This window comes from Coregonus clupeaformis, chromosome 6, assembly GCF_020615455.1.
Source record: "Coregonus clupeaformis isolate EN_2021a chromosome 6, ASM2061545v1, whole genome shotgun sequence".
Classification (NCBI taxonomy): domain Eukaryota; kingdom Metazoa; phylum Chordata; class Actinopteri; order Salmoniformes; family Salmonidae; genus Coregonus; species Coregonus clupeaformis.
In genome coordinates, this window is record NC_059197.1 from 6,991,476 (window position 1) to 7,015,714 (window position 24,239).

Here is a 24,239-nt window from a genome sequence, read left to right on the forward strand (position 1 = left end):
TTTTTCCCCAATGATCTTCGTCGTTATCGGCTGCTAAATTCAGGGCAGTAATTTTCAGAGCAACACTTTTGCAGTTCTCCATGATCTCTTAAAAAAAAGCCATGGTAGCAAGGATTATCTACACATACTGAGCCGCTTTATGTTATAGACAGGATGCTACATGGCAGACAAATCTGAACTCCTTTCTCGGAATGTCCTGCCCATCCGTTATCTCAGCCAATCATGGCTAGTGGGAAGTGATAGATTAATTATTAATGACTAATTATTACACCCTGAAACTGAGTGAAATGTGTTAGAATGTGTGAGTGTAGGACCAGTAAAGACTATGACATTGAGCTACTATTTAGCAATGTGAGTAAGAGTTAGGCCAGACAACAAAGGACAAGGAGAGATGGCTACAGACAACTGAGAAACCAAGATAAAGAGGCCCTTCCCAGTTTAGGGAGGAGAGAGACTGTTAGGCTTTTTAAGGAGTATGAAATATGGTGCAGGATATTGTGAGAACGGCGATAACTAAGGAATGCAGGGAGTAGGCTATGATAAGAAAGTGTGTGTGTGTGTGTGTGTGTGAACTGATGGTCAGGAGAGCAGTTTTAGTGGAAAACTACAGCCCGCCTACAGAGGAGGGATTTTTTGTATGACGGATGAGTGTAAAAGATGGACTCTGAAATTGTGATGGCAGAATTCTCAATGAAAAAATATCTCTGACTATGCAGACCGGGACTCTGTCCGTTACTTAAATCCCAAAATACTTACAACCTTTTGGGAGACGCACAGAGACACTGAAATAGTTTGTTTAAATAATTCACGTAACAGGAAGGTTCCTGTCTTTTTTTCCGTGGCTAAACCATCTAGGCTCGTAATTTAACACTTATCTGTAATTACACATTTGTTATTAAGGTACACGTAAGTTCACATATTTCAGAAGGCTTTTCTGCCAAAAACCGTATTTTGATTTTTTAAAAAATGGTTTACGTTCAAATGGCTCTCCTGTGAAGTAGTGACGGGCGACATACGCCTAGCTTCCTGAAACGGGTCGCATGTGAACCGTCTTGTGGTCCCTGAGGCGAGGGATGAGAAGTACTGTTCTATTGGTCCCTGAGGCGAGGGATAGGAAGTACTGTTCTATTGGTCCCTGAGGCGAGGGATAGGAAGTAGTGTTCTATTGGTCCCTGAGGCGAGGGATAGGAAGTACTGTTCTATTGGTCCCTGAGGCGAGGGATAGGAAGTACTGTCCTATTGGTCCCTGAGGCGAGGGATAGGAAGTACTGTCCTATTGGTCCCTGAGGCGAGGGATAGGAAGTACTGTTCTATTGGTCCCTGAGGCGAGGGATAGGAAGTACTGTTCTAAATGTTTTTAAATGTGCTTCGATGTTCCTCTTTTTCCTCTATTTTGTTTAGGAAACTGTCTTTTATCAAAGCAATTCATGTTGGTTAGGTTCTACGGCTCCATAACTGGGAAAGGAGTGTCTCTGTCCTACACACGTTTAATGAACCTTACAAGTATAGACTGTTTGTCCGTCATAGGACTCCGTAGAGAATCCAGACTTTTTTTTGACAGTGGCTATTAGGCTACTGATCGTGATCAAGGATCACACGATCTAGCTATTGCTAATCGCTATTAGCTATTGCTAATCGATCTCCCGGCCTACTGATCGTGATCGAGGATCAATATTTAGCCTACTGATTTTGTTAATCAATGTTTTCTAAATCTTTTCTGGACCGTGTTTTGTGGTTTGACAGATTGGGGCAGTGGCCTTCCTTCCCATAAAATCATCAATCTGACCAGTGGCGCTCCGACACTTATAGGTCGACCTGATGCCAGCAGAGACGCCGTAATATCCACAGCAACAAGGGTGAAACCGGCCCAGCTCAACGGACAAGAGGTCAACGTGTGTCACTTTGTCCATATGATCAGTATTGATAGAGTGATGAAGGAAACGGGTTTCAAACAAATATCTTAAAAATAAAAGCTATTTTTTTTATCTATCTTTTTTTCCCCCCTCTCCTAGTGTGTGACATCTAAAAGCATGAAGGGTGGTGTTCGTGACGATCCTGTGACCATCAGAAGGAAAGGTAATACATTAACTGACTGGGACTGTACAGTGCCTTCAGAAAGTGTTCACACCCCTTGACTTTTTCAACATTTTGTTTCAGCCTGAATTTTTTAATTGATACAATTTAGATGTGTCACTGGCCTACACACAATACCCCATAATGTCAAAGTGGAATTATGTTTTTAGATTTTTTTTTATTAGTAAAAAATGAAACACTGAAATGACTTCTGTCAATAAGTATTCAATCCCTTTTGTTATGGCAAGCCTAAATAAGTTCAGGAGAAAAAATGTCCTTTACAAGTCACAAGTTGCATGGACTCACTGTGTTCAATAATAGCGTTTAACATTATTTTTTTAATGACTACCTCATCTCTGTACCCCACTCATAGAATTATCTGGAAGGTCCCTCAGTTAAGCGGGGAATTTCAAACACAGATTCAACCACAAAGACCAGGGAGGTTTTCCAATGCCTCGCAAAAAAGGGCACCTATTGGTAGATGGGTAAAAAAAAAAAACAGACATTGAATATCCCGTTGAGCATGGTGAAGTTATTAATTAAACTGTTGTATCAAAACACCCAGTCACTACAAAGATACAGGCGTCCTTCCTAATTCAGTTGCCGGAGAGGAAAGAAACCGCTCAGGGATTTCACCATGGTGACTTTAAAACAGAGTTTAATGGCTGTGATCGGAGAGAGCTGAGGATGGATCAACAACATTGTAGTTACTCCACAATACTAAACCTAAATTACAGGGTGAAAATAAGGAAGCCTGTAAAGATAAAAAATATTCTAAAACGTGACAAAATAATGAACTTTTATGTCCTGAATACAAAGTGTTATGTTTGGGACAAATCCGACACATCACTGAGTACCACTCTCTCCATATTTTCAAGCATAGTGGTGGCTGCATCATGTTATGGGTATGCTTGTAATCGTTAAGGGCTGGGGAGTTTTTCAGGATAAAACAATAAAGTGAATGAAGCTAAGCAGCGGCAAAATCCTAGAGGGAAACCTGCTTCAGGCTGCTTTACACCAGAGACTAGGATATTAATTCACCTTTCAGCAGGACAATAATCTACAACACAAGGCCAAATCTACAATGGAGTTGTTTACCAAGACGACGTTGAATGTTCCTGAGTGGCTTAGTTACAGTTTTGACTTAAATCAGCTTGAAAATATATGGCATGAATTGAAAATGACTGTCTAGCAATGATCAACAACCAACTTGACACAACTTGAAGAATTAAAAAAATAATAATAATGTGCAAATATTGCAAAATCCAGGTGTGCAAAGCTCTTAGAGACTTACCCAGAAAGACTCACAGCTGTATTCGCTGGCAAAGGTGATTCTAACATGTATTGACCAGGGGTGTGAATACTTACGTAAATTAGCAAAAATGTCTAAACACTCATTATGGGGTATTGTGTGTGAGAAATCTATTTAATCCATTTTGAATTAAGCACAACAAAATGTGGAATAAGTCAAGGGGTATAAATACTTTCTGAAGGCGCTGTGTCTTTTTGAAATGAAGAAAAGGTTTTACAGTTTCCTGGTAGTTCCCGGATGAATCTCTGTTACTGTCTCTCACTTCGTCTTCTCTTTCACACTCCCTCTGTTTCCCTCCATGTAGAACATGAACTGATTGTTTTGAAAACCCAGGAAAGGAGAGCAGAGTTTTTTAAGCAGAAAGGTAAAGAGTCAAGGTTGTTAATGTCTTGTCGCCAGGCTTTTGTAGTTGTGTTGCTGGGGCTTGTGTTGGTTTATATTTAAAGAAGAGTCATCAATCCGTCTTTGCATTTGCTTTGTAGCTGAGAATGGCTCAACTCTGGTGACGCATGTTTGGCGTAGATTCTGCTGCCCATATACACTACTGGTCAAAAGTTTTTGAACACCTACTCTTTCAAGGGTTTTTCTTTATTTTTACTATTTTCTACATTGTAGAATAATAGTGAAGACATCAAAACTATGAAATAACACATCGAATCATGTAGTAACCAAAAAAGTGCTAAACAAATCAAAATAGATTTTAAATTTGAGATTCTTCAAATAGCCACCCTTTGCCTTGATGACAGCTTTGCACACTCTTGGCATTCTCTCAACCAGCTTCACCTGGAATGCTTTTCCAACAGTCTTGAAGGAAATCCCACATATGCTGAGCACTTGTTAGCTGCTTTTCCAACACTCTGCGGTCCAACTCATCCTAAACCATCTCAATTGGGTTGAGGTCGGGGGATTGTGGAGGCCAGGTCATTTGATGCAGCACTCCATCACTCTCCTTCTTGGTAAAATAGCCATTACACAGCCTGGAGTTGTGTTGGGTCATTGTCCTGTTGAAAAACAAATGATAGTCCCACTAAGCCCAAACCAGATGGGATGGCGTATCGCTGCAGAATGCTGTGGTAGCCATGCTGGTTAAGTGTGCCTTGAATTCTAAAGAAATCACTGACAGTGTCACCAGCAAAGCACCATCACACCTCCTCCTCCATGCTTTACGGTGGGAAATACACATGCAGAGATCATCCGTTCACCCACACTGCGTCTCACAAAGACACGGCGGTTGGAACCAAAGAAATCTCAAATTTGGTCTAATGTCCATTGCTCGTGTTTCTTTGCCCAAGCAAGTCTTTTTTTTATTTTATTTTTTATTATTGGTGTCCTTTAGTAGTGGTTTCTTTGCAGCAATTCGACCACGAAGGCCTGATTCACACAGTCCCCTCTGAACAGTTGATGTCTGTTACTTGAACTCTGTGAAGCATTTATTTGGGCTGCAATTTCTGAAGCTGGTAACTCTAATGAACTTATCCTCTGCAGCAGAGGTAACTCTGGGTCTTCCATTCCTGTGGCGGTCCTCATGAGAGCCAGTTTCATCATTGCGCTTGATGGTTTTTGCGACTGCACTTGAAGAAACTTTCAGAGTTCTTGAAATGTTCCGTATTGACTGACCTTCATGTCTTAAAGTAATGATGGACTGTAATTTCTCTTTGCTTATTTGAGCTGTTCTTGCCATAATATGGACTTGGTCTTTTACCAAATAGAGTTATCTTCTGTATACCCCCCCCCCCCCCCTACCTTGTCACAACACAACTGATTGGCTCAAACGCATTAAGAAGGAAAGATATTCTGCTGTCCATATAGAATGGAAAGAGGACCTCTCCTGGTTACCAACTCTGTTACTGTGAAGGTGACCTCTCCTGGTTACCAACTCTGTTACTGTGAAGGTGACCTCTCCTGGTTACCAGCTCTGTTGCTGTGAAGGTGACCTCTCTCCTGGTTACCAGCTCTGTTACTGTGAAGGTAACCTCTCTCCTGGTTACCAGCTCTGTTACTGTGAAGGTGACCTCTCCTGGTTACCAGCTCTGTTACTGTGAAGGTGACCTCTCCTGGTTACCAGCTCTATTACTGTGAAGGTGACCTCTCCTGGTTACCAGCTCTGTTACTGTGAAGGTGACCTCTCCTGGTTACCAACTCTGTTACTGTAGCTAGTTACTGGTAGTGTCATAACACAGCTCTGTTACTGTGAAGGTGACCTCTCCTGGTTACCAGCTCTGTTGCTGTGAAGGTGACCTCTCTCCTGGTTACCAGCTATGCTACTGTGAAGGTGACCTCTCTCCTGGTTACCAGCTATGTTACTGTGAAGGTGACCTCTCCTGGTTACCAGCTCTGTTACTGTGAAGGTAACCTCTCTCCTGGTTACCAGCTCTGTTACTGTGAAGGTAACCTCTCCTGGTTACCAACTATGTTACTGTGAAGGTGACCTCTCCTGGTTACCAGCTCTGTTACTGTGAAGGTGACCTCTCCTGGTTACCAGCTATGTTACTGTGAAGGTGACCTCTCCTGGTTACCAGCTATGTTACTGTGAAGGTGACCTCTCTCCTGGTTACCAGCTATGTTACTGTGAAGGTGACCTCTCCTGGTTACCAGCTCTGTTACTGTGAAGGTAACCTCTCTCCTGGTTACCAGCTCTGTTACTGTGAAGGTAACCTCTCCTGGTTACCAACTCTGTTACTGTGAAAGTGACCTCTCCTGGTTACTAGCTCTGTTACTGTGAAGGTGACCTCTCCTGGTTACCAACTCTGTTACTGTAGCTAGCTACTGGTAGTGTCATAACACAGCTCTGTTACTGTGAAGGTGACCTCTCCTGGTTACCAGCTCTGTTACTGTGAAGGTGACCTCTCCTGGTTACCAGCTCTGTTACTGTGAAGGTGACCTCTCCTGGTTACCAACTCTGTTACTGTGAAGGTGACCTCTCCTGGTTACCAGCTCTGTTACTGTGAAGGTGACCTCTCCTGGTTACCAGCTCTGTTACTGTGAAGGTGACCTCTCCTGGTTACCAACTCTGTTACTGTAGCTAGTTACTGGTAGTGTCATAACACAGCTCTGTTACTGTGAAGGTGACCTCTCCTGGTTACCAACTCTGTTACTGTGAAGGTGACCTCTCCTGGTTACCAGCTCTGTTACTGTGAAGGTGACCTCTCCTGGTTACCAGCTCTGTTACTGTGAAGGTGACCTCTCCTGGTTACCAGCTCTGTTACTGTGAAGGTGACCTCTCCTGGTTACCAGCTCTATTACTGTGAAGGTGACCTCTCCTGGTTACCAGCTCTGTTACTGTGAAGGTGACCTCTCCTGGTTACCAGCTCTGTTACTGTGAAGGTGACCTCTCCTGGTTACCAACTCTGTTACTGTGAAGGTGACCTCTCCTGGTTACCAGCTCTATTACTGTGAAGGTGACCTCTCCTGGTTACCAGCTCTGTTAATGTGAAGGTGACCTCTCCTGGTTACCAGCTCTGTTACTGTGAAGGTGACCTCTCCTGGTTACCAGCTCTGTTACTGTGAAGGTGACCTCTCCTGGTTACCAGCTCTGTTACTGTGAAGGTGACCTCTCCTGGTTACCAGCTCTGTTACTGTGAAGGTGACCTCTCCTGGTTACCAGCTCTGTTACTGTGAAGGTGACCTTTCTCCTGGTTACCAGCTCTGTTACTGTGAAGGTGACCTCTCCTGGTTACCAGCTCTGTTACTGTGAAGGTGACCTCTCCTGTCATAACGCAGCTCTTTCCCCCCCAGCCTCACCAGGAGTCAGCTCTATGGTCTATCTATGTGGTAAGTGTGTGTGTTTTTTTGTGTGTGTGTGTAGTGCTCTGAAGTTGAGGCAACAACACACTCCAGTATCTGGACCATCTGTCCCAGGCAGTTCTGACTCTTTGATTACTACATAGTCAAGTCTGTGTGAATCCGAGTCCACGATGAATGGAGAATCTCAGCTGATTTGGAGCTGTGGTTTTAGATCGTTCGGTGGCCCTGTTGGGTGCTTGGTTTTAGATCGTACGGTGGCCCTGTTGGGTGCTTGGTTTTAGATCGTACGGTGGCCCTGTTGGGTGCTTGGTTTTAGATCGTACGGTGGCCCTGTTGGGTGCTTGGTTTTAGATCGTACGGTGGCCCTGTTGGGTGCTTGGTGTGCAGTGCTCTTTGTTTCATTCATAAATAGAATGATAATAAATGTGGTGACATAATTGCTGGAGAAATGTATTCTCACATTGGCTGACTGTTAACGCACCCTCTCTCTCCCCCCTCCTCTCACCCGCACCTCGCCTCTCTCTCACCCCTCGCCTCTCTCTCGCCCCTCGCCTCTCTCTCACCCCTCGCCTCTCTCTCACCCCTCGCCTCTCTCTCACCCCTCGCCTCTCTCTCGCCCCTCGCCTCTCTCTCTTACCCCTCGCCTCTCTCTCGCCCCTCGCCTCTCTCTTTCACCCCTCGCCCATCCTCCTGCCCCTCGCCCATCCTCTCGCCCCTCGCCTCTCGCTCGACCCTCGCCTCTCGCTCGCCCCTCCTCTCGCCTCTCTCCCCCCCTCTCGCCTCTCTCTCGCCCTCCCCTCGCCTCTGCTCCCCCTCGCCTCCTCTCGCCTCTCTCTCCCCCTCGCCTCTCGCCTCTCGCTCACCCCTCGCCTCTCGCTCGCCTCTCGCTCACCCCTCGCCTCTCGCTCTCGCTCGCCTCTCGCTCACCCCTCGCCTCTCGCTCGCCTCTCGCTCACCCCTCGCCTCTCGCTCACCCCTCGCCCTCTCGCTCGCCCCCTCCTCTCGCCTCTCTCGCCTCTCCTCTCGCCTCTCGCTCCCCCCTCCTCTCGCCTCTCTCTCACCCCTCGCCTCTCGCTCCCCTCCCCCTCTCTCGCCTCTCGCTCACCCTCCTCTGCCTCTCGCTCACCCCTCGCCTCTCGCTCACCCCTCGCCTCTCGCTCACCCCTCGCCTCTCGCTTCGCCTCTCGCTCGCCCCTCGCCTCTCGCTCACCCCTCGCCTCTCGCTCACCCTCGCTCTCGCTCACCCTCGCCTCTCGCTCACCCCTCGCCTCTCGCTCACCCCTCGCCTCTCTCTCACCCCTCGCCTCTCTCTCGCCCGCCTGTCGCCCCTCTCTCGCCCGCCTGTCGCCCCTCTCACCCCTCGCTCACCCCTCGCCTCTCGCCTCTCTCTCGCCCCTCTCACCCCTCGCTCACCCTCGCTCACCTCTCGCCTCTCTCTCGCCCCTCGCCTCTCGCTCGCCTCTCGCTCGCCTCTCGCTCACCCCTCGCCTCTCGCTCGCCTCTCGCTCACCCCTCGCCTCTCGCTCACCCCTCGCCTCTCGCTCACCCTCGCCTCTCGCCCCTCGCCTCTCGCTCGCCCCTCGCTCACCCCTCGCCTCTCGCTTACCCCTCGCCTCTCGCTCCCCCTCCCCCTCCTCTCGCCTCTCTCTCCCCCTCCTCTCGCCTCTCTCTCCTCCCCTCGCCTCTCTCTCACCCCTCGCCTCTCTCTCACCCCTCGCCTCTCTCTCACCCCTCGCCTCTCTCTCGCCCGCCTGTCGCCCCTCTCTCGCCCGCCTGTCGCCCCTCTCACCCCTCGCTCACCCCTCGCCTCTCGCCTCGCTCTCGCCTCGCGCTCTCGCTCGCCTCTCGCTGCCTCTCGCTCACCCTCTCGCTCGCCTCTCGCTCACCCCTCGCCTCTCGCTCGCCTCTCGCTCACGCTCTCGCTCCCTCGCCTCTCGCTCACCCCTCGCCTCTCGCTCACCGCTCGCCTCTCGCTCACCCCTCGCCTCTCGCTCGCCTCTCGCTCACCTCGCCTCTCGCTCACCCCTCGCCTCTCGCTCGCCTCTCGCTCACCCCTCGCCTCTCGCTCACCCCTCGCCTCTCGCTCCCCCTCGCCTCTCGCTCCTCGCCTCTCGCTCCCCCTCGCCTCTCGCTCCCCCTCGCCTCTCGCTCACCCCTCGCCTCTCGCTTACCCCTCGCCTCTCGCTCCCCTCCCCTCCTCCTCGCCTCTCTCTCCCCCTCCTCTCGCCTCTCGCTCACCCCTCGCCTCTCGCTCACCCCTCGCCTCTCGCTCACCCCTCGCCTCTCGCTCCCCCCTCCCCTCCTCTCGCCTCTCTCTCCCCCTCCCCCTCCTCTCGCCTCTCTCTCCCCCTCCTCTCGCCTCTCTCTCCCCCTCCTCTCGCCTCTCTCTCCCCCCTCCCCTCGCCTCTCGCTCTCGCTCCCCCTCCTCTCGCCTCTCTCTCGCCTCTCGCCTCTCGCTCACCCTCGCCTCTCGCCTCTCGCTCACCCCTCGCTCGCCTCTCGCTCACCCCTCGCCTCTCGCTCACCCTCGCCTCTCGCTCACCCCTCGCCTCTCGCTCACCCCTCGCCTCTCGATCACCCCTCGCCTCTCGCTCACCCCTCGCCTCTCGCTACCCCTCGCCTCTCGCTCTCCCTCCCTCGCCTCTCGCTCTCTCCTCTCGCCTCTCGCTCCCCCTCCTCTCGCCTCTCGCTCACCCCTCGCCTCTCGCCTCTCGCTCACCCCTCGCCTCTCGCTCACCTCGCCTCTCGCCTCTCCTCCCCCCTCCTCTCGCCTCTCGCTCACCCCTCGCCTCTCGCTCACCCCTCGCCTCTCGCTCACCCCTCGCCTCTCGCTCACCCCTCGCCTCTCGCTCACCCCTCGCCTCTCGCTCACCCCTCGCCTCTCGCTACCCTCGCCTCTCGTCCCCCTCCCCCTCCTCTCGCCTCTCTCTCCCCCTCCTCCTCGCTCCCCTCTCGCCTCTCGCCTCGTCTCTCGCCTCTCTCTCGCCCCTCGCCTCTCGCTCGCCCCTCGCCTCTCGCTCGCCTCTCGCTCACCCCTCGCCTCTCGCTCGCCTCTCGCTCACCCCTCGCCTCTCGCTCGCCTCTCGCTCACCCCTCGCCTCTCGCTCACCCCTCGCCTCTCGCTCACCCCTCGCCTCTCGCTCACCCCTCGCCTCTCGCTCACCCCTCGCCTCTCGCTACCCCTCGCCTCTCGCTTACCCCTCGCCTCTCGCTCCCCCCTCGCCCTCCTCTCGCCTCTCTCTCCCCCTCCTCTCGCCTCTCGCTCCCCCCTCCCCTCGCCTCTCGCTCCCCCTCCCCTCCTCTCGCCTCTCTCTCCCCCTCCTCTCGCCTCTCTCTCCCCCTCCTCTCGCTCTCTCTCTCCCCCTCCTCTCGCCTCTCGCTCACCCCTCCTCTCGCCTCTCTCTCCCCCCTCCTCTCGCCTCTCTCTCTCCCCCCTCTCTCTGTTAGGAGGATCGGCTTCGGCAATATCTGATGTAAGTCATAGAAAAAAGATGGGGGAACAGTGGCACTAAGGGTGTGTGTGTGTTGTGACGGTGTGTGTGTGTTGTGACGGTGTGTGTGTGTTGTGACGGTGTGTGTGTGTTGTGACGGTGTGTGTGTGTGTGTGTTGTGACGGTGTGTGTGTGTGTTGTGACGGTGTGTGTGTGTGTTGTGACGGTGTGTGTGTGTGTTGTGACGGTGTGTGTGTTGTGACGGTGTGTGTGTTGTGACGGTGTGTGTGTGTTGTGACGGTGTGTGTGTGTGTTGTGACGGTGTGTGTGTGTGTTGTGACGGTGTGTGTGTGTGTTGTGACGGTGTGTGTGTGTGTTGTGACGGTGTGTGTGTGTTGTGACGGTGTGTGTGTGTGTTGTGACGGTGTGTGTGTGTTGTGACGGTGTGTGTGTGTGTTGTGACGGTGTGTGTGTTGTGACGGTGTGTGTGTGTGTGTGTTGTGACGGTGTGTGTGTGTGTGTTGTGACGGTGTGTGTTGTGACGGTGTGTGTGTGTGTGTGTTGTGACGGTGTGTGTTGTGACGGTGTGTGTGTGTGTGTGTGTTGTGACGGTGTGTGTTGTGACGGTGTGTGTGTGTGTTGTGACGGTGTGTGTGTGTGTTGTGACGGTGTGTGTGTGTTGTGTGTTGTGACGGTGTGTGTGTGTTGTGTGTTGTGACGGTGTGTGTGTGTTGTGACGGTGTGTGTGTGTTGTGACGGTGTGTGTGTGTTGTGACGGTGTGTGTGTGTTGTGACTGTGTGTGTGTGTTGTGACGGTGTGTGTGTGTGTGTTGTGACGGTGTGTGTTGTGACGGTGTGTGTGTGTGTGTGTTGTGACGGTGTGTGTTGTGACGGTGTGTGTTGTGACGGTGTGTGTGTGTGTGTGTGTGTTGTGACGGTGTGTGTGTGTGTGTGTGTGTGTGTGTTGTGACGGTGTGTGTTGTGACGGTGTGTGTTGTGACGGTGTGTGTGTGTGTTGTGACGGTGTGTGTGTGTGTTGTGACGGTGTGTGTGTGTGTGTGTTGTGACGGTGTGTGTGTGTTGTGTGTTGTGACGGTGTGTGTGTGTTGTGACGGTGTGTGTGTGTTGTGACGGTGTGTGTGTGTTGTGACGGTGTGTGTGTGTTGTGACGGTGTGTGTGTGTTGTGACGGTGTGTGTGTGTTGTGACGGTGTGTGTGTGTGTGTTGTGACGGTGTGTGTGTGTGTTGTGACGGTGTGTGTGTGTGTGTGTTGTGACGGTGTGTGTTGTGACGGTGTGTGTTGTGACGGTGTGTGTGTGTGTGTGTGTGTTGTGACGGTGTGTGTTGTGACGGTGTGTGTGTGTGTGTGTGTTGTGACGGTGTGTGTTGTGACGGTGTGTGTTGTGACGGTGTGTGTGTGTGTTGTGACGGTGTGTGTGTGTGTTGTGACGGTGTGTGTGTGTGTTGTGACGGTGTGTGTGTGTTGTGTGTTGTGACGGTGTGTGTGTTGTGTGTTGTGACGGTGTGTGTGTGTTGTGACGGTGTGTGTGTGTTGTGACGGTGTGTGTGTGTTGTGACGGTGTGTGTGTGTTGTGACGGTTGTGTGTGTGTTGTGACGGTGTGTGTGTGTGTGTTGTGACGGTGTGTGTTGTGACGGTGTGTGTGTGTGTGTGTTGTGACGGTGTGTGTTGTGACGGTGTGTGTTGTGACGGTGTGTGTGTGTGTGTGTGTGTTGTGACGGTGTGTGTGTGTGTTGTGACGGTGTGTGTGTGTGTTGTGACGGTGTGTGTGTGTTGTGTGTTGTGACGGTGTGTGTGTGTTGTGTGTTGTGACGGTGTGTGTGTGTTGTGACGGTGTGTGTGTGTGTTGTGACGGTGTGTGTGTGTTGTGACGGTGTGTGTGTGTGTGTTGTGACGGTGTGTGTGTGTGTGTTGTGACGGTGTGTGTGTGTGTGTTGTGACGGTGTGTGTGTGTGTGTTGTGACGGTGTGTGTGTGTGTGTGTTGTGACGGTGTGTGTGTGTGTGTGTTGTGACGGTGTGTGTGTGTGTGTGTTGTGACGGTGTGTGTGTTGTGACGGTGTGTGTGTGTTGTGACGGTGTGTGTGTGTGTTGTGACGGTGTGTGTGAATGGTAATATTCTGGGTTGTCCTCCAGCTCCAGGTGCCGTCCCTCAGCACATCCCCCTCCAGTTGGTCCTGGGACCCCGAGGAGGAGAGGAGCAGGCAGGAGAAGTGGCAGCAGGAGCAGGAGCGCCTCCTACAGGTCAGGAAGACTGACTCTCTCTCACATACACACACGAGAAATGGCAGGAGCGCCCCCTACAGGTCAGGAAGACTGACTCTCTCTCACATACACGAGAAATGGCAGGAGCGCCCCCTACAGGTCAGGAAGACTGACTCTCTCTCACATACACACACCAGAAATAGCAGGAGCGCCTCCTACAGGTCAGGAAGACTGACTCTCTCTCACACACGAGAAATGGCAGGAGCGCCCCCTACAGGTCAGGAAGTCTGACTCTCTCACATACACACACCAGAAATGGCAGGAGCGCCCCCTACAGGTCAGGAAGACTGACTCTCTCACATACACACACGAGAAATGGCAGGAGCGCCCCCTACAGGTCAGGAAGACTGACTCTCTCTCACATACACACACGAGAAATGGCAGGAGCGCCTCCTACAGGTCAGGAAGACTGACTCTCTCTCACATGCACACACGAGAAATGGCAGGAGCGCCTCCTACTGGTCAGGAAGACTGACTCTCTCTCACATACACACACGAGAAATGGCAGGAGCGCCCCCTACAGGTCAGGCAGACCTGGAACGCACACTGAGTAAATATCACTGTTCTTTCACTTCAGTGATTCAGTGTGGAACTGTTTTCATTGGAGGCCATGCCTGTTATGATCAAAGCGCCATTTCTGGTCACTGTTTAGCTAAACTTACCCACAGTCTCTGAGAGGATGCTGATTGGACAGCTTACCTCTAACTAGTTTTGTCTTGTGTGATGTTGTGCAGGAGAGGTACCGTCAGGACCAGGAGAGGCTGGATGCCGAGTGGCAGCGAGCCCAGGAGGAGGCAGGGGTGGCGGGATACAGCCAGGCTGAGGTGACCCCTGAACCTTCACCCTCCAGAGACGTCGTGGGAAATGTGGTCCCTCGGGTCAAATCACCCGCATCCAACGCGGAGAGCTCAGGAGAGATGACCAATGGGATCGCTGGCCCTGCCAGTCCTCAGCCAGTCCTGAGCCAGCCCACGCCCCCTGTTGCCCATGTGGCATCCAATCAAAAGAAGGAAGTAGTTTTTAATGGGGTAGGAAGGGAGGAGCCTGATGTTAAAGAGGCAGAGCAGGAAGAGGAGACTGATGGACTGGCAGAAGGAGATGATTGGTAAGGAAGAAACCACACCTTTTCTTGTTATTTAGTTCTAGTGGTGATGTTTAAAGGTATCCCTCTTCCCAGTGACACTACGTTCTGTTCAAGAGCATCAAATCCTTGATGCATTGTGGGTCAGTTGTGACTGACTGATCTACAAATAATGAGTAGTTTTATGATGACAAGTGATTTGTGGACCAGTCAGTCACGACTCGCTGGCTGCTGTCGAACAAGCCCAAATTGTATGTCTGCAAATTGACTCTGCTGTGATTGCACCTGTCCTCTCTCCCTGCCTCTGTCCTCTCTCCCTGCCTCTCTCCCTGCCTCTCTCCCTGCCTCTGTCCCCTCTCCCTGCCTCTCTCCCTGCCTCTGTCCCCTCTCCCTGCCTCTCTCCCTTCTCCCTGCCTCTCTCCCTGCCTCTCTCCCTGCCTCTCTCCCTGCCTCTCTCCCTGCCTCTCTCCCTGCCTCTCTCCCTGCCTCTCTCCCTGCCTCTGTCCCCTCTCCCTGCCTCTGTCCCCTCTCCCTGCCTCTGTCCCCTCTCCCTGCCTCTCTCCCTGCCTCTGTCCCCTCTCCCTGCCTCTGTCCCCTCTCCCTGCCTCTGTCCCCTCTCCCTGCCTCTCTCCCTGCCTCTGTCCCCTCTCCCTGCCTCTCTCCCTGCCTCTGTCCCCTCTCCCTGCCTCTGTCCCCTCTCCCTGCCTCTGTCCCTGCCTCTGTCCCCTCTCCCTGCCTCTCTCCCTGCCTCTCTCCCTGCCTCTGTCCCCTCTCCCTGCCCCTCTCCCTGCCTCTGTCCCCTCTCCCTGCCCCTCTCCCTGCCTCTGTCCCCTCTCCCTGCCCCTCTCCCTGCCTCTGTCCCCTCTCCCTGCCCCTCTCCCTGCCTCTGTCCCCTCTCCCTGCCCCTCTCCCTGCCTCTGTCCTCTCTCCCTGCCTCTGTCCCCTCTCCCTGCCTCTGTCCCCTCTCCCTGCCTCTGTCCCCTCTCCCTGCCTCTGTCCCCTCTCCCTGCCTCTGTCCCCTCTCCCTGTCCTCTGTCCCTGCCTCTCTCCCTGCCTCTCTCCCTGCCTCTGTCCCCTCTCCCTGCCTCTGTCCCCTCTCCCTACCTCTGTCCCCTCTCCCTGCCGCTGTCCCCTCTCCCTGCCGCTGTCCCCTCTCCCTGCCGCTGTCCCCTCTCCCTGCCGCTGTCCCCTCTCCCTGCCTCTGTCCCCTCTCCCTGCCTCTGTCCCCTCTCCCTGCCTCTGTCCCCTCTCCCTGCCTCTGTCCCCTCTCCCTGCCTCTGTCCCCTCTCCCTGCCTCTGTCCCCTCTCCCTGCCTCTGTCCCCTCTCCCTGCCTCTGTCCCCTCTCCCTGCCTCTGTCCCCTCTCCCTGCCTCTGTCCCCTCTCCCTGCCTCTCTCCCTTCCCCTCTCCCTGCCTCTCTCCCTTCCCCTCTCCCTGCCTCTCTCCCTTCCTCTCTCCCTTCCCCTCTCCCTGCCTCTGTCCCCTCTCCCTGCCTCTGTCCCCTCTCCCTGCCTCTGTCCCCTCTCCCTGCCTCTGTCCCCTCTCCCTGCCTCTGTCCCCTCTCCCTGCCTCTGTCCCCTCTCCCTGCCTCTGTCCCCTCTCCCTGCCTCTGTCCCCTCTCCCTGTCCCCTCTCCCTGTCCCCTCTCCCTGCCTCTGTCCCCTCTCCCTGCCTCTGTCCCCTCTCCCTGCCTCTGTCCCTGCCTCTGTCCCCTCTCCCTGCCTCTGTCCCCTCTCCCTGCCTCTGTCCCCTCTCCCTGTCCCCTCTCCCTGTCCCCTCTCCCTGTCCCCTCTCCCTGCCTCTGTCCCCTCTCCCTGCCTCTGTCCCCTCTCCCTGCCTCTGTCCCCTCTCCCTGCCTCTGTCCCCTCTCCCTGCCTCTGTCCCTGCCTCTGTCCCCTCTCCCTGCCTCTGTCCCCTCTCCCTGCCTCTGTCCCTGCCTCTGTCCCCTCTCCCTGCCTCTGTCCCCTCTCCCTGCCTCTGTCCCCTCTCCCTGCCTTCGCTGCTGCTTCTGCCTCCAGGTCTGGGGACACCTATGGATTCACCCAGCTATCTACAGCTGACAGGTCAGTACTAGATTACTATGGTTTCACCCAGCTTGGGAGTGCGGCTTTGTGATGGCAAGCTATGTCAATTAATCATGTGGTGATATTTGTAGGTCAAACATCTTGATGCTTGTATGACCAGTTTTGTACTCTGTGTTTGTATGAGTGAGTGGTGCAGAGTGTTGTCTTGTATAACCTGGCTTGTTGTGTGTTTATTGATCAGGATGAAATCCAAGTCCTCCTCGTCCCTGGACGGTTTCCACAGACAGGAGATGAAAGGTCAGCCTCTACTGTTGACTGTCCCTCTGCTAATGTACTCCTCATTCTAAATCCAACCTTCATCTTGGTGCACTTTACACCATGTTGGTCAAATCTAACCAGTCCTCTCATTTAGCCTAGGCCCAGGGAGAATGGAGTCAGTGGTGGGGTTGGTAACCAGTCCCCTCATTTAGCCTAGGCCCAGGGAGAATGGAGTCAGTGGTGGGGCTGGTAACCAGTCATTTAGCCTAGGTCCAGGGAGAATGGAGTCAGTGGTGGGGTTGGTAACCAGTCCCCTCATTTAGCCTAGGCCCAGGGAGAATGGAGTCAGTGGTGGGGTTGGTAACCAGTCCTCATTTAGCCTAGGCCCAGGGAGAATGGAGTCAGTGGTGGGGCTGGTAACCAGTCCTCTCATTTAGCCTAGGCCCAGGGAGAATGGAGTCAGTGGTGGGGTTGGTAACCAGTCCCCTCATTTAGCCTAGGCCCAGGGAGAATGGAGTCAGTGGTGGGGTTGGTAACCAGTCCTCTCATTTAGCCTAGGCCCAGGGAGAATGGAGTCAGTGGTGGGGTTGGTAACCAGTCCTCTCATTTAGCCTAGGCCCAGGGAGAATGGAGTCAGTGGTGGGGTTGGTAACCAGTCCTCTCATTTAGCCTAGGTCCAGGGAGAATGGAGTCAGTGGTGGGGTTGGTAACCAGTCCCCTCATTTAGCCTAGGCCCAGGGAGAATGGAGTCAGTGGTGGGGTTGGTAACCAGTCCCCTCATTTAGCCTAGGCCCAGGGAGAATGGAGTCAGTGGTGGGGTTGGTAACCAGTCATTTAGCCTAGGCCCAGGGAGAATGGAGTCAGTGGTGGGGTTGGTAACCAGTCATTTAGCCTAGGCCCAGGGAGAATGGAGTCAGTGGTGGGGTTGGTAACCAGTCATTTAGCCTAGGCCCAGGGAGAATGGAGTCAGGGGTGGGGTTGGTAACCAGTCCTCTCATTTAGCCTAGGCCCAGGGAGAATGGAGTCAGGGGTGGGGTTGGTAACCAGTCCTCTCATTTAGCCTAGGCCCAGGGAGAATGGAGTCAGTGGTGGGGCTGGTAACCAGTCCTCTCATTTAGCCTAGGCCCAGGGAGAATGGAGTCAGGGGTGGGGCTGGTAACCAGTCCTCTCATTTAGCCTAGGCCCAGGGAGAATGGAGTCAGTGGTGGGGCTGGTAACCAGTCCTCTCATTTAGCCTAGGCCCAGGGAGAATGGAGTCAGGGGTGGGGTTGGTAACCAGTCCTCTCATTTAGCCTAGGCCCAGGGAGAATGGAGTCAGTGGTGGGGTTGGTAACCAGTCCTCTCATTTAGCCTAGGCCCAGGGAGAATGGAGTCAGTGGTGGGGTTGGTAACCAGTCCCCTCATTTAGCCTAGGCCCAGGGAGAATGGAGTCAGTGGTGGGGCTGTTAACCAGTCCTCTCATTTAGCCTAGGCCCAGGGAGAATGGAGTCAGTGGTGGAGCTGGTAACCAGTCCCCTCATTTAGCCTAGGCCCAGGGAGAATGGAGTCAGTGGTGGGGTTGGTAACCAGTCCCCTCATTTAGCCTAGGCCCAGGGAGAATGGAGTCAGTGGTGGGGTTGGTAACCAGTCCCCTCATTTAGCCTAGGCCCAGGGAGAATGGAGTCAGTGGTGGGGTTGGTAACCAGTCATTTAGCCTAGGCCCAGGGAGAATGGAGTCAGGGGTGGGGTTGGTAACCAGTCCTCTCATTTAGCCTAGGCCCAGGGAGAATGGAGTCAGGGGTGGGGTTGGTAACCAGTCCTCTCATTTAGCCTAGGCCCAGGGAGAATGGAGTCAGTGGTGGGGCTGGTAACCAGTCCTCTCATTTAGCCTAGGCCCAGGGAGAATGGAGTCAGGGGTGGGGTTGGTAACCAGTCCTCTCATTTAGCCTAGGCCCAGGGAGAATGGAGTCAGTGGTGGGGCTGGTAACCAGTCCTCTCATTTAGCCTAGGCCCAGGGAGAGTGGAGTCAGTGGTGGGGTTGGTAACCAGTCCTCTCATTTAGCCTAGGCCCAGGGAGAGTGGAGTCAGTGGTGGGGTTGGTAACCAGTCCTCTCATTTAGCCTAGGCCCAGGGAGAATGGAGTCAGTGGTGGGGTTGGTAACCAGTCCCCTCATTTAGCCTAGGCCCAGGGAGAATGGAGTCAGTGGTGGGGTTGGTAACCAGTCCCCTCATTTAGCCTAGGCCCAGGGAGAATGGAGTCAGTGGTGGGGTTGGTAACCAGTCCCCTCATTTAGCCTAGGCCCAGGGAGAATGGAGTCAGTGGTGGGGTTGGTAACCAGTCCCCTCATTTAGCCTAGGCCCAGGGAGAATGGAGTCAGTGGTGGGGTTGGTAACCAGTCCCCTCATTTAGCCTAGGCCCAGGGAGAATGGAGTCAGTGGTGGGGTTGGTAACCAGTCCTCTCATTTAGCCTAGGCCCAGGGAGAATGGAGTCAGTGGTGGGGTTGGTAACCAGTCCCCTCATTTAGCCTAGGCCCAGGGAGAATGGAGTCAGTGGTGGGGCTGTTAACCAGTCCTCTCATTTAGCCTAGGCCCAGGGAGAATGGAGTCAGTGGTGGGGCTGGTAACCAGTCCCCTCATTTAGCCTAGGCCCAGGGAGAATGGAGTCAGTGGTGGGGTTGGTAACCAGTCCTCTCATTTAGCCTAGGCCCAGGGAGAATGGAGTCAGTGGTGGGGTTGGTAACCAGTCCCCTCATTTAGCCTAGGCCCAGGGAGAATGGAGTCAGTGGTGGGGTTGGTAACCAGTCATTTAGCCTAGGCCCAGGGAGAATGGAGTCAGTGGTGGGGTTGGTAACCAGTCCTCTCATTTAGCCTAGGCCCAGGGAGAATGGAGTCAGTGGTGGGGTTGGTAACCAGTCCCCTCATTTAGCCTAGACCCAGGGAGAATGGAGTCAGTGGTGGGGTTGGTAACCAGTCCCCTCATTTAGCCTAGGCCCAGGGAGAATGGAGTCAGTGGTGGGGTTGGTAACCAGTCCTCTCATTTAGCCTAGGCCCAGGGAGAATGGAGTCAGTGGTGGGGTTGGTAACCAGTCCTCTCATTTAGCCTAGGCCCAGGGAGAATGGAGTCAGTGGTGGGGTTGGTAACCAGTCCCCTCATTTAGCCTAGGCCCAGGGAGAATGGAGTCAGTGGTGGGGTTGGTAACCAGTCCTCTCATTTAGCCTAGGCCCAGGGAGAATGGAGTCAGTGGTGGGGTTGGTAACCAGTCCCCTCATTTAGCCTAGGCCCAGGGAGAATGGAGTCAGTGGTGGGGTTGGTAACCAGTCCCCTCATTTAGCCTAGGCCCAGGGAGAATGGAGTCAGTGGTGGGGTTGGTAACCAGTCCTCTCATTTAGCCTAGGCCCAGGGAGAATGGAGTCAGTGGTGGGGTTGGTAACCAGTCCCCTCATTTAGCCTAGGCCCAGGGAGAATGGAGTCAGTGGTGGGGTTGGTAACCAGTCATTTAGCCTAGGCCCAGGGAGAATGGAGTCAGTGGTGGGGTTGGTAACCAGTCATTTAGCCTAGGCCCAGGGAGAATGGAGTCAGTGGTGGGGTTGGTAACCAGTCCTCTCATTTAGCCTAGGCCCAGGGAGAATGGAGTCAGTGGTGGGGTTGGTAACCAGTCCCCTCATTTAGCCTAGGCCCAGGGAGAATGGAGTCAGTGGTGGGGTTGGTAACCAGTCATTTAGCCTAGGCCCAGGGAGAATGGAGTCAGTGGTGGGGTTGGTAACCAGTCCCCTCATTTAGCCTAGGCCCAGGGAGAGTGGAGTCAGTGGTGGGGTTGGTAACCAGTCCTCTCATTTAGCCTAGGTCCAGGGAGAATGGAGTCAGTGGTGGGGTTGGTAACCAGTCCTCTCATTTAGCCTAGGCCCAGGGAGAATGGAGTCAGTGGTGGGGTTGGTAACCAGTCATTTAGCCTAGGCCCAGGGAGAATGGAGTCAGTGGTGGGGTTGGTAACCAGTCCCCTCATTTAGCCTAGGCCCAGGGAGAATGGAGTCAGTGGTGGGGTTGGTAACCAGTCCCTTCATTTAGCCTAGGCCCAGGGAGAATGGAGTCAGTGGTGGAGCTGGTAATTACTCTCCTCACCTTTTTTATATTGTGATAGAGGGGTTCTCTTCACCTATTGGTCCTGTTGGAATAATACTCTTCACTCATTGGACAATGCTCAAATGACTGTCCTTTAAAAAAAAATTGGTCTTGCTGCAGTGACTATTGATCTGATTGGTTATACTGTGGTGACTCTGCTCTCTGGTTGGTTATTAGGCGGTACCAGGGAGGTCCCTAGGAGGAAGCAGCGTCAGAGCATGTCGTTAGTAGAGGCTGATAGGCAACAGATCCTGGAGGAGATGAAGAGGAGGACTGCTCTACTGACCGACAACAGCTGGATACGACAACGCTCCACCTCGATCAACAAACAGCCCGTTAACCGGCGAGGGCCAATGAGGAGGTAAGGGGGGGGGTTCTGTCTGTCTGTCTGTCTGTGTGTGTGTGTGGGTGGGAATAGGGTGCCATTTTGGAACGAACCCCCCGTCTCTACGTTACCTGTGTCATCTGACCTCTCCGTCTGACCTCTCGACAGGTACGAGTCTCTGGACAACCTTCCCTCAACCACCTCCTCCCCGTCCCTACCCTCTAACCCCCAACGCCCCCACTCCTCCCTGGGTTTCACCGCCCCGTACCGTCCCCCCTCCTCTCGGCACAGCATGGGTGGGGCCCTGGGGGGTTACTCTAACGGGACCCAGAAACACAGCCCTACCTGGCCCCGCCCCTTCAGCACCTCTTCCACCCCGCCCAACCCCGGAGAGGAACCCGCCACCGGCGAATCACGACCCGGCTCACAGCAGCGCGATCGGTAACAGACCAATTAGGACTTGCGCTGTGTGTTTTGTGTGTTGTATGTTTAATATGTACAGTGCGTTCTGAAAGTATTCAGACCCCTTGACTTTTTCCACATTTTGTTACGTTACAGCCATATTCTAAAATGGATTCAATAGTTTTTTTCCTCAATCTGCACACAATACCCCATAATGACAAAGCAAAAATAGACTATAAAAAAAAAAAACTATCGGCCTATATCGAATCTTCCATTCCTCTCAAAAATTTTTGAAAAAGCTGTTGCGCAGCAACTCACTGCCTTTCTGAAGACAAACAATGTGTACGAAATGCTTCAGTCTGGTTTTAGACCCCATCATAGCACTGAGACTGCACTTGTGAAGGTGGTAAATGACCTTTTAATGGCGTCAGACCGAGGCTCTGCATCTGTCCTCGTGCTACTAGACCTTAGTGCTGCCTTTGACACCATCGATCACCACATTCTTTTGGAGAGACTGGAAACCCAAATTGGTCTACACGGACAAGTTCTGGCCTGGTTTAGATCTTACCTGTCGGAAAGATATCAGTTTGTCTCTGTGAATGGTCTGTCCTCCGACAAATCAACTGTACATTTCGGTGTTCCTCAAGGTTCCGTTTTAGGACCACTATTGTTTTCACTATATATTTTACCTCTTGGGGATGTTATTCGAAAACATAATGTTAACTTTCACTGCTATGCGGATGACACACAGCTGTACATTTCAATGAAACATGGTGAAGCCCCAAAATTGCCCTCGCTAGAAGCCTGTGTTTCAGACATAAGGAAGTGGATGGCTGAAAACTTTTTACTTTTAAACTCGGACAAAACAGAGATGCTTGTTCTAGGTCCCAAGAAACAAAGAGATCTTCTGTTAAATCTGACAATTCATCTTGATGGTTGTAAAGTCGTCTCAAATAAAACTGTGAAGGACCTCGGCGTTACTCTTGACCCTGATCTCTCTTTTGACGAACATATCAAGACTGTTTCAAGGACAGCTTTTTTCCATCTACGTAACATTGCAAAAATCAGAAATTTTCTGTCCAAAAATGATGCAGAAAAATTAATCCATGCATTTGTTACTTCTAGGTTAGACTACTGCAATGCTCTATTTTCCGGCTACCCGGATAAAGCACTAAATAAACTTCAGTTAGTGCTAAATACGGCTGCTAGAATCCTGACTAGAACCAAGAAATTTGATCATATTACTCCAGTGCTAGCTTCCCTACACTGGCTTCCTGTTAAGGCAAGTGCTGATTTCAAGGTTTTACTGTTAACCTATAAAGCGTTACATGGGCTTGCTCCTACCTATCTTTCCGAGTTGGTCCTGCCGTACATACCAATACGTACGCTACGGTCACAAGACGCAGGCCTCCTAATTGTCCCTAGAATTTCTAAGCAAACAGCGGGAGGCAGGGCTTTCTCCTATAGATCTCCATTTTTATGGAACAGTCTGCCTACCCATGTGAGAGACGCAGACTCGGTCTCAACCTTTAAGTCTTTACTGAAGACTTATCTCTTCAGTAGGTCATATGATTGAGTGTAGTCTGGCCCAGGAGTGTGAAGGTGAACGGAAAGGCTCTGGAGCAACGAACAGCCCTTGCTGTCTCTGCCGGGCCGGTTCCCCTCTCCACTGGGGTTCTCTGCCTCTAACCCTGTTGCAGGGGCTGAGTCACTGGCTTGCTGGTGCTCTTTCATGCCGTCCCTGGGAGGGGTGCGTCACTTGAGTGGGTTGAGTTACTGACGTGATCTTCCTGTCTGGGTTGGCGCCCCCCCTTGGTTTGTGCTGTGGTGGAGACCTCTGTGGGCTATACTCGGCCTTGTCTCAGGATTGTAAGTTGGTGGTTGAGGATATCCCTCTGGTGGTGCGGGGGCTGTGCTTTGGCAGAGTGGGTGGGGTTATATCCTTCCTGTTTGGCCCTGTCCGGGGTTTCTTCGGATGGGGCCACAGTGTCTCCGGACCGCTCCTGTCTCAGCCTCCAGTATTTATGCTGCAGTAGTTTATGTGTCGGGGGGCTGGGGTTAGTTGGTTATACCTGGAGTACTTCTCCTGTCTTATCCAGTGTCCTGTGTGAATTTAAGTATGCTCTCTCTAATTCTCTCGTTCTCTCTTTCTCTCTGAGAACCTGAGCCATAGGACTACCGGGCATGATGACACCTTGCTGTCCCCAGTCCGCCTGGCCTTGCTGCTATTCCAGTTTCAACTGTTCTGCCTGCGGTTACGAAACCCCTACCTGTCCCAGACCTGCTGTTTTCAACTCTTAATGATCGGCTATGAAAAGCCAACTGAGAGACCTGAGCACCTAGGACCATACGTCGGGACTACCGGCCGTGGTGACTCCTTGCTGTCCCCAGTCCGCCTGGCCTTGCTGCTATTCCAGTTTCAACTGTTCTGCCTGCGGTTATGGAACCCCTACCTGTCCCAGACCTGCTGTTTTCAACTCTTAATGATCGGCTATGAAAAGCCAACTGAGATTTATTCCTGATTATTATTTGACCATGCTTGTCACTTATGAACATTTTTGAACATCTTGGCATGGTTCTGTTATAATCTTCACCCGGCACAGCCAGAAGAGGACTGGCCACCCCTCATAGCCTGGTTCCTCTCTAGGTTTCTTCCTAGGTTTTCGCCTTTCTAGGGAGTTTTTCCTAGCCACCGTGCTTCTACACCTGCATTACTAGCTGTTTGGGGTTTTAGGCTGGGTTTCTGTACAGCACTTCGAGATATTAGCTGATGTAAGAAGGGCTATATAAAATAAAATTGATTGATTGATTGACTATTTGACATTTTTGCACATTTATTACAAATAAAAAACTGATATTACATTTCCATAAGTATTCAGACCCATTACTCAGTACTTTGTTGAAGCCTCTTCAGCAGTGATTACAGCCTAGAGTCTTCTTGGGTATGACGAGACCTGTCCAGAAGCCACTCCTGCGTTGTCTTGGATGTGTGCTTAGGGTTGTTGTCCTGTTGGAAGGTGAACGTTCACCCCAGTCTGAGGTCCTGAGCGCTCTGGAGCAGGTTTTCATCAAGGATCTCTCTGTACTTTGCTCAGTTCGTCTTTCCCTCGATCCTGACTAGTCTCCCAGTCCCCACCGCTGAAAAACATCCCCACAGCATGATGCTGCCACCACCATGCTTCACCGTAGGGATGGTGCCAGGTTTCCT

The 24,239-nt window shown here is 52.7% G+C and overlaps 1 protein-coding gene across 8 annotated transcripts in view; it reads left to right on the top strand.

The window, feature by feature from the left end:
• LOC121563988 (LIM domain only protein 7-like) overlaps positions 1–24,239 on the top strand; it is a 131,738-nt gene that overhangs the window by 99,341 nt on the left and 8,158 nt on the right. For 3 of the 8 annotated variants that reach the window (XM_045217937.1, XM_045217923.1, XM_045217917.1), the window contains exons 16-25: positions 1,744–1,892; positions 2,013–2,076; positions 3,690–3,749; positions 10,577–10,602; positions 12,715–12,822; positions 13,578–13,948; positions 15,941–15,985; positions 16,188–16,243; positions 20,482–20,665; positions 20,798–21,070. In XM_045217937.1, the coding sequence (XP_045073872.1) occupies positions 1,744–1,892; positions 2,013–2,076; positions 3,690–3,749; positions 10,577–10,602; positions 12,715–12,822; positions 13,578–13,948; positions 15,941–15,985; positions 16,188–16,243; positions 20,482–20,665; positions 20,798–21,070 (1,336 nt within the window). The remainder of the gene's footprint in view (positions 1–1,743; positions 1,893–2,012; positions 2,077–3,689; positions 3,750–10,576; positions 10,603–12,714; positions 12,823–13,577; positions 13,949–15,940; positions 15,986–16,187; positions 16,244–20,481; positions 20,666–20,797; positions 21,071–24,239) is intronic. The other 5 variants (XM_045217932.1, XM_045217950.1, XM_045217953.1 and 2 more) reach the window with 5 other exon arrangements.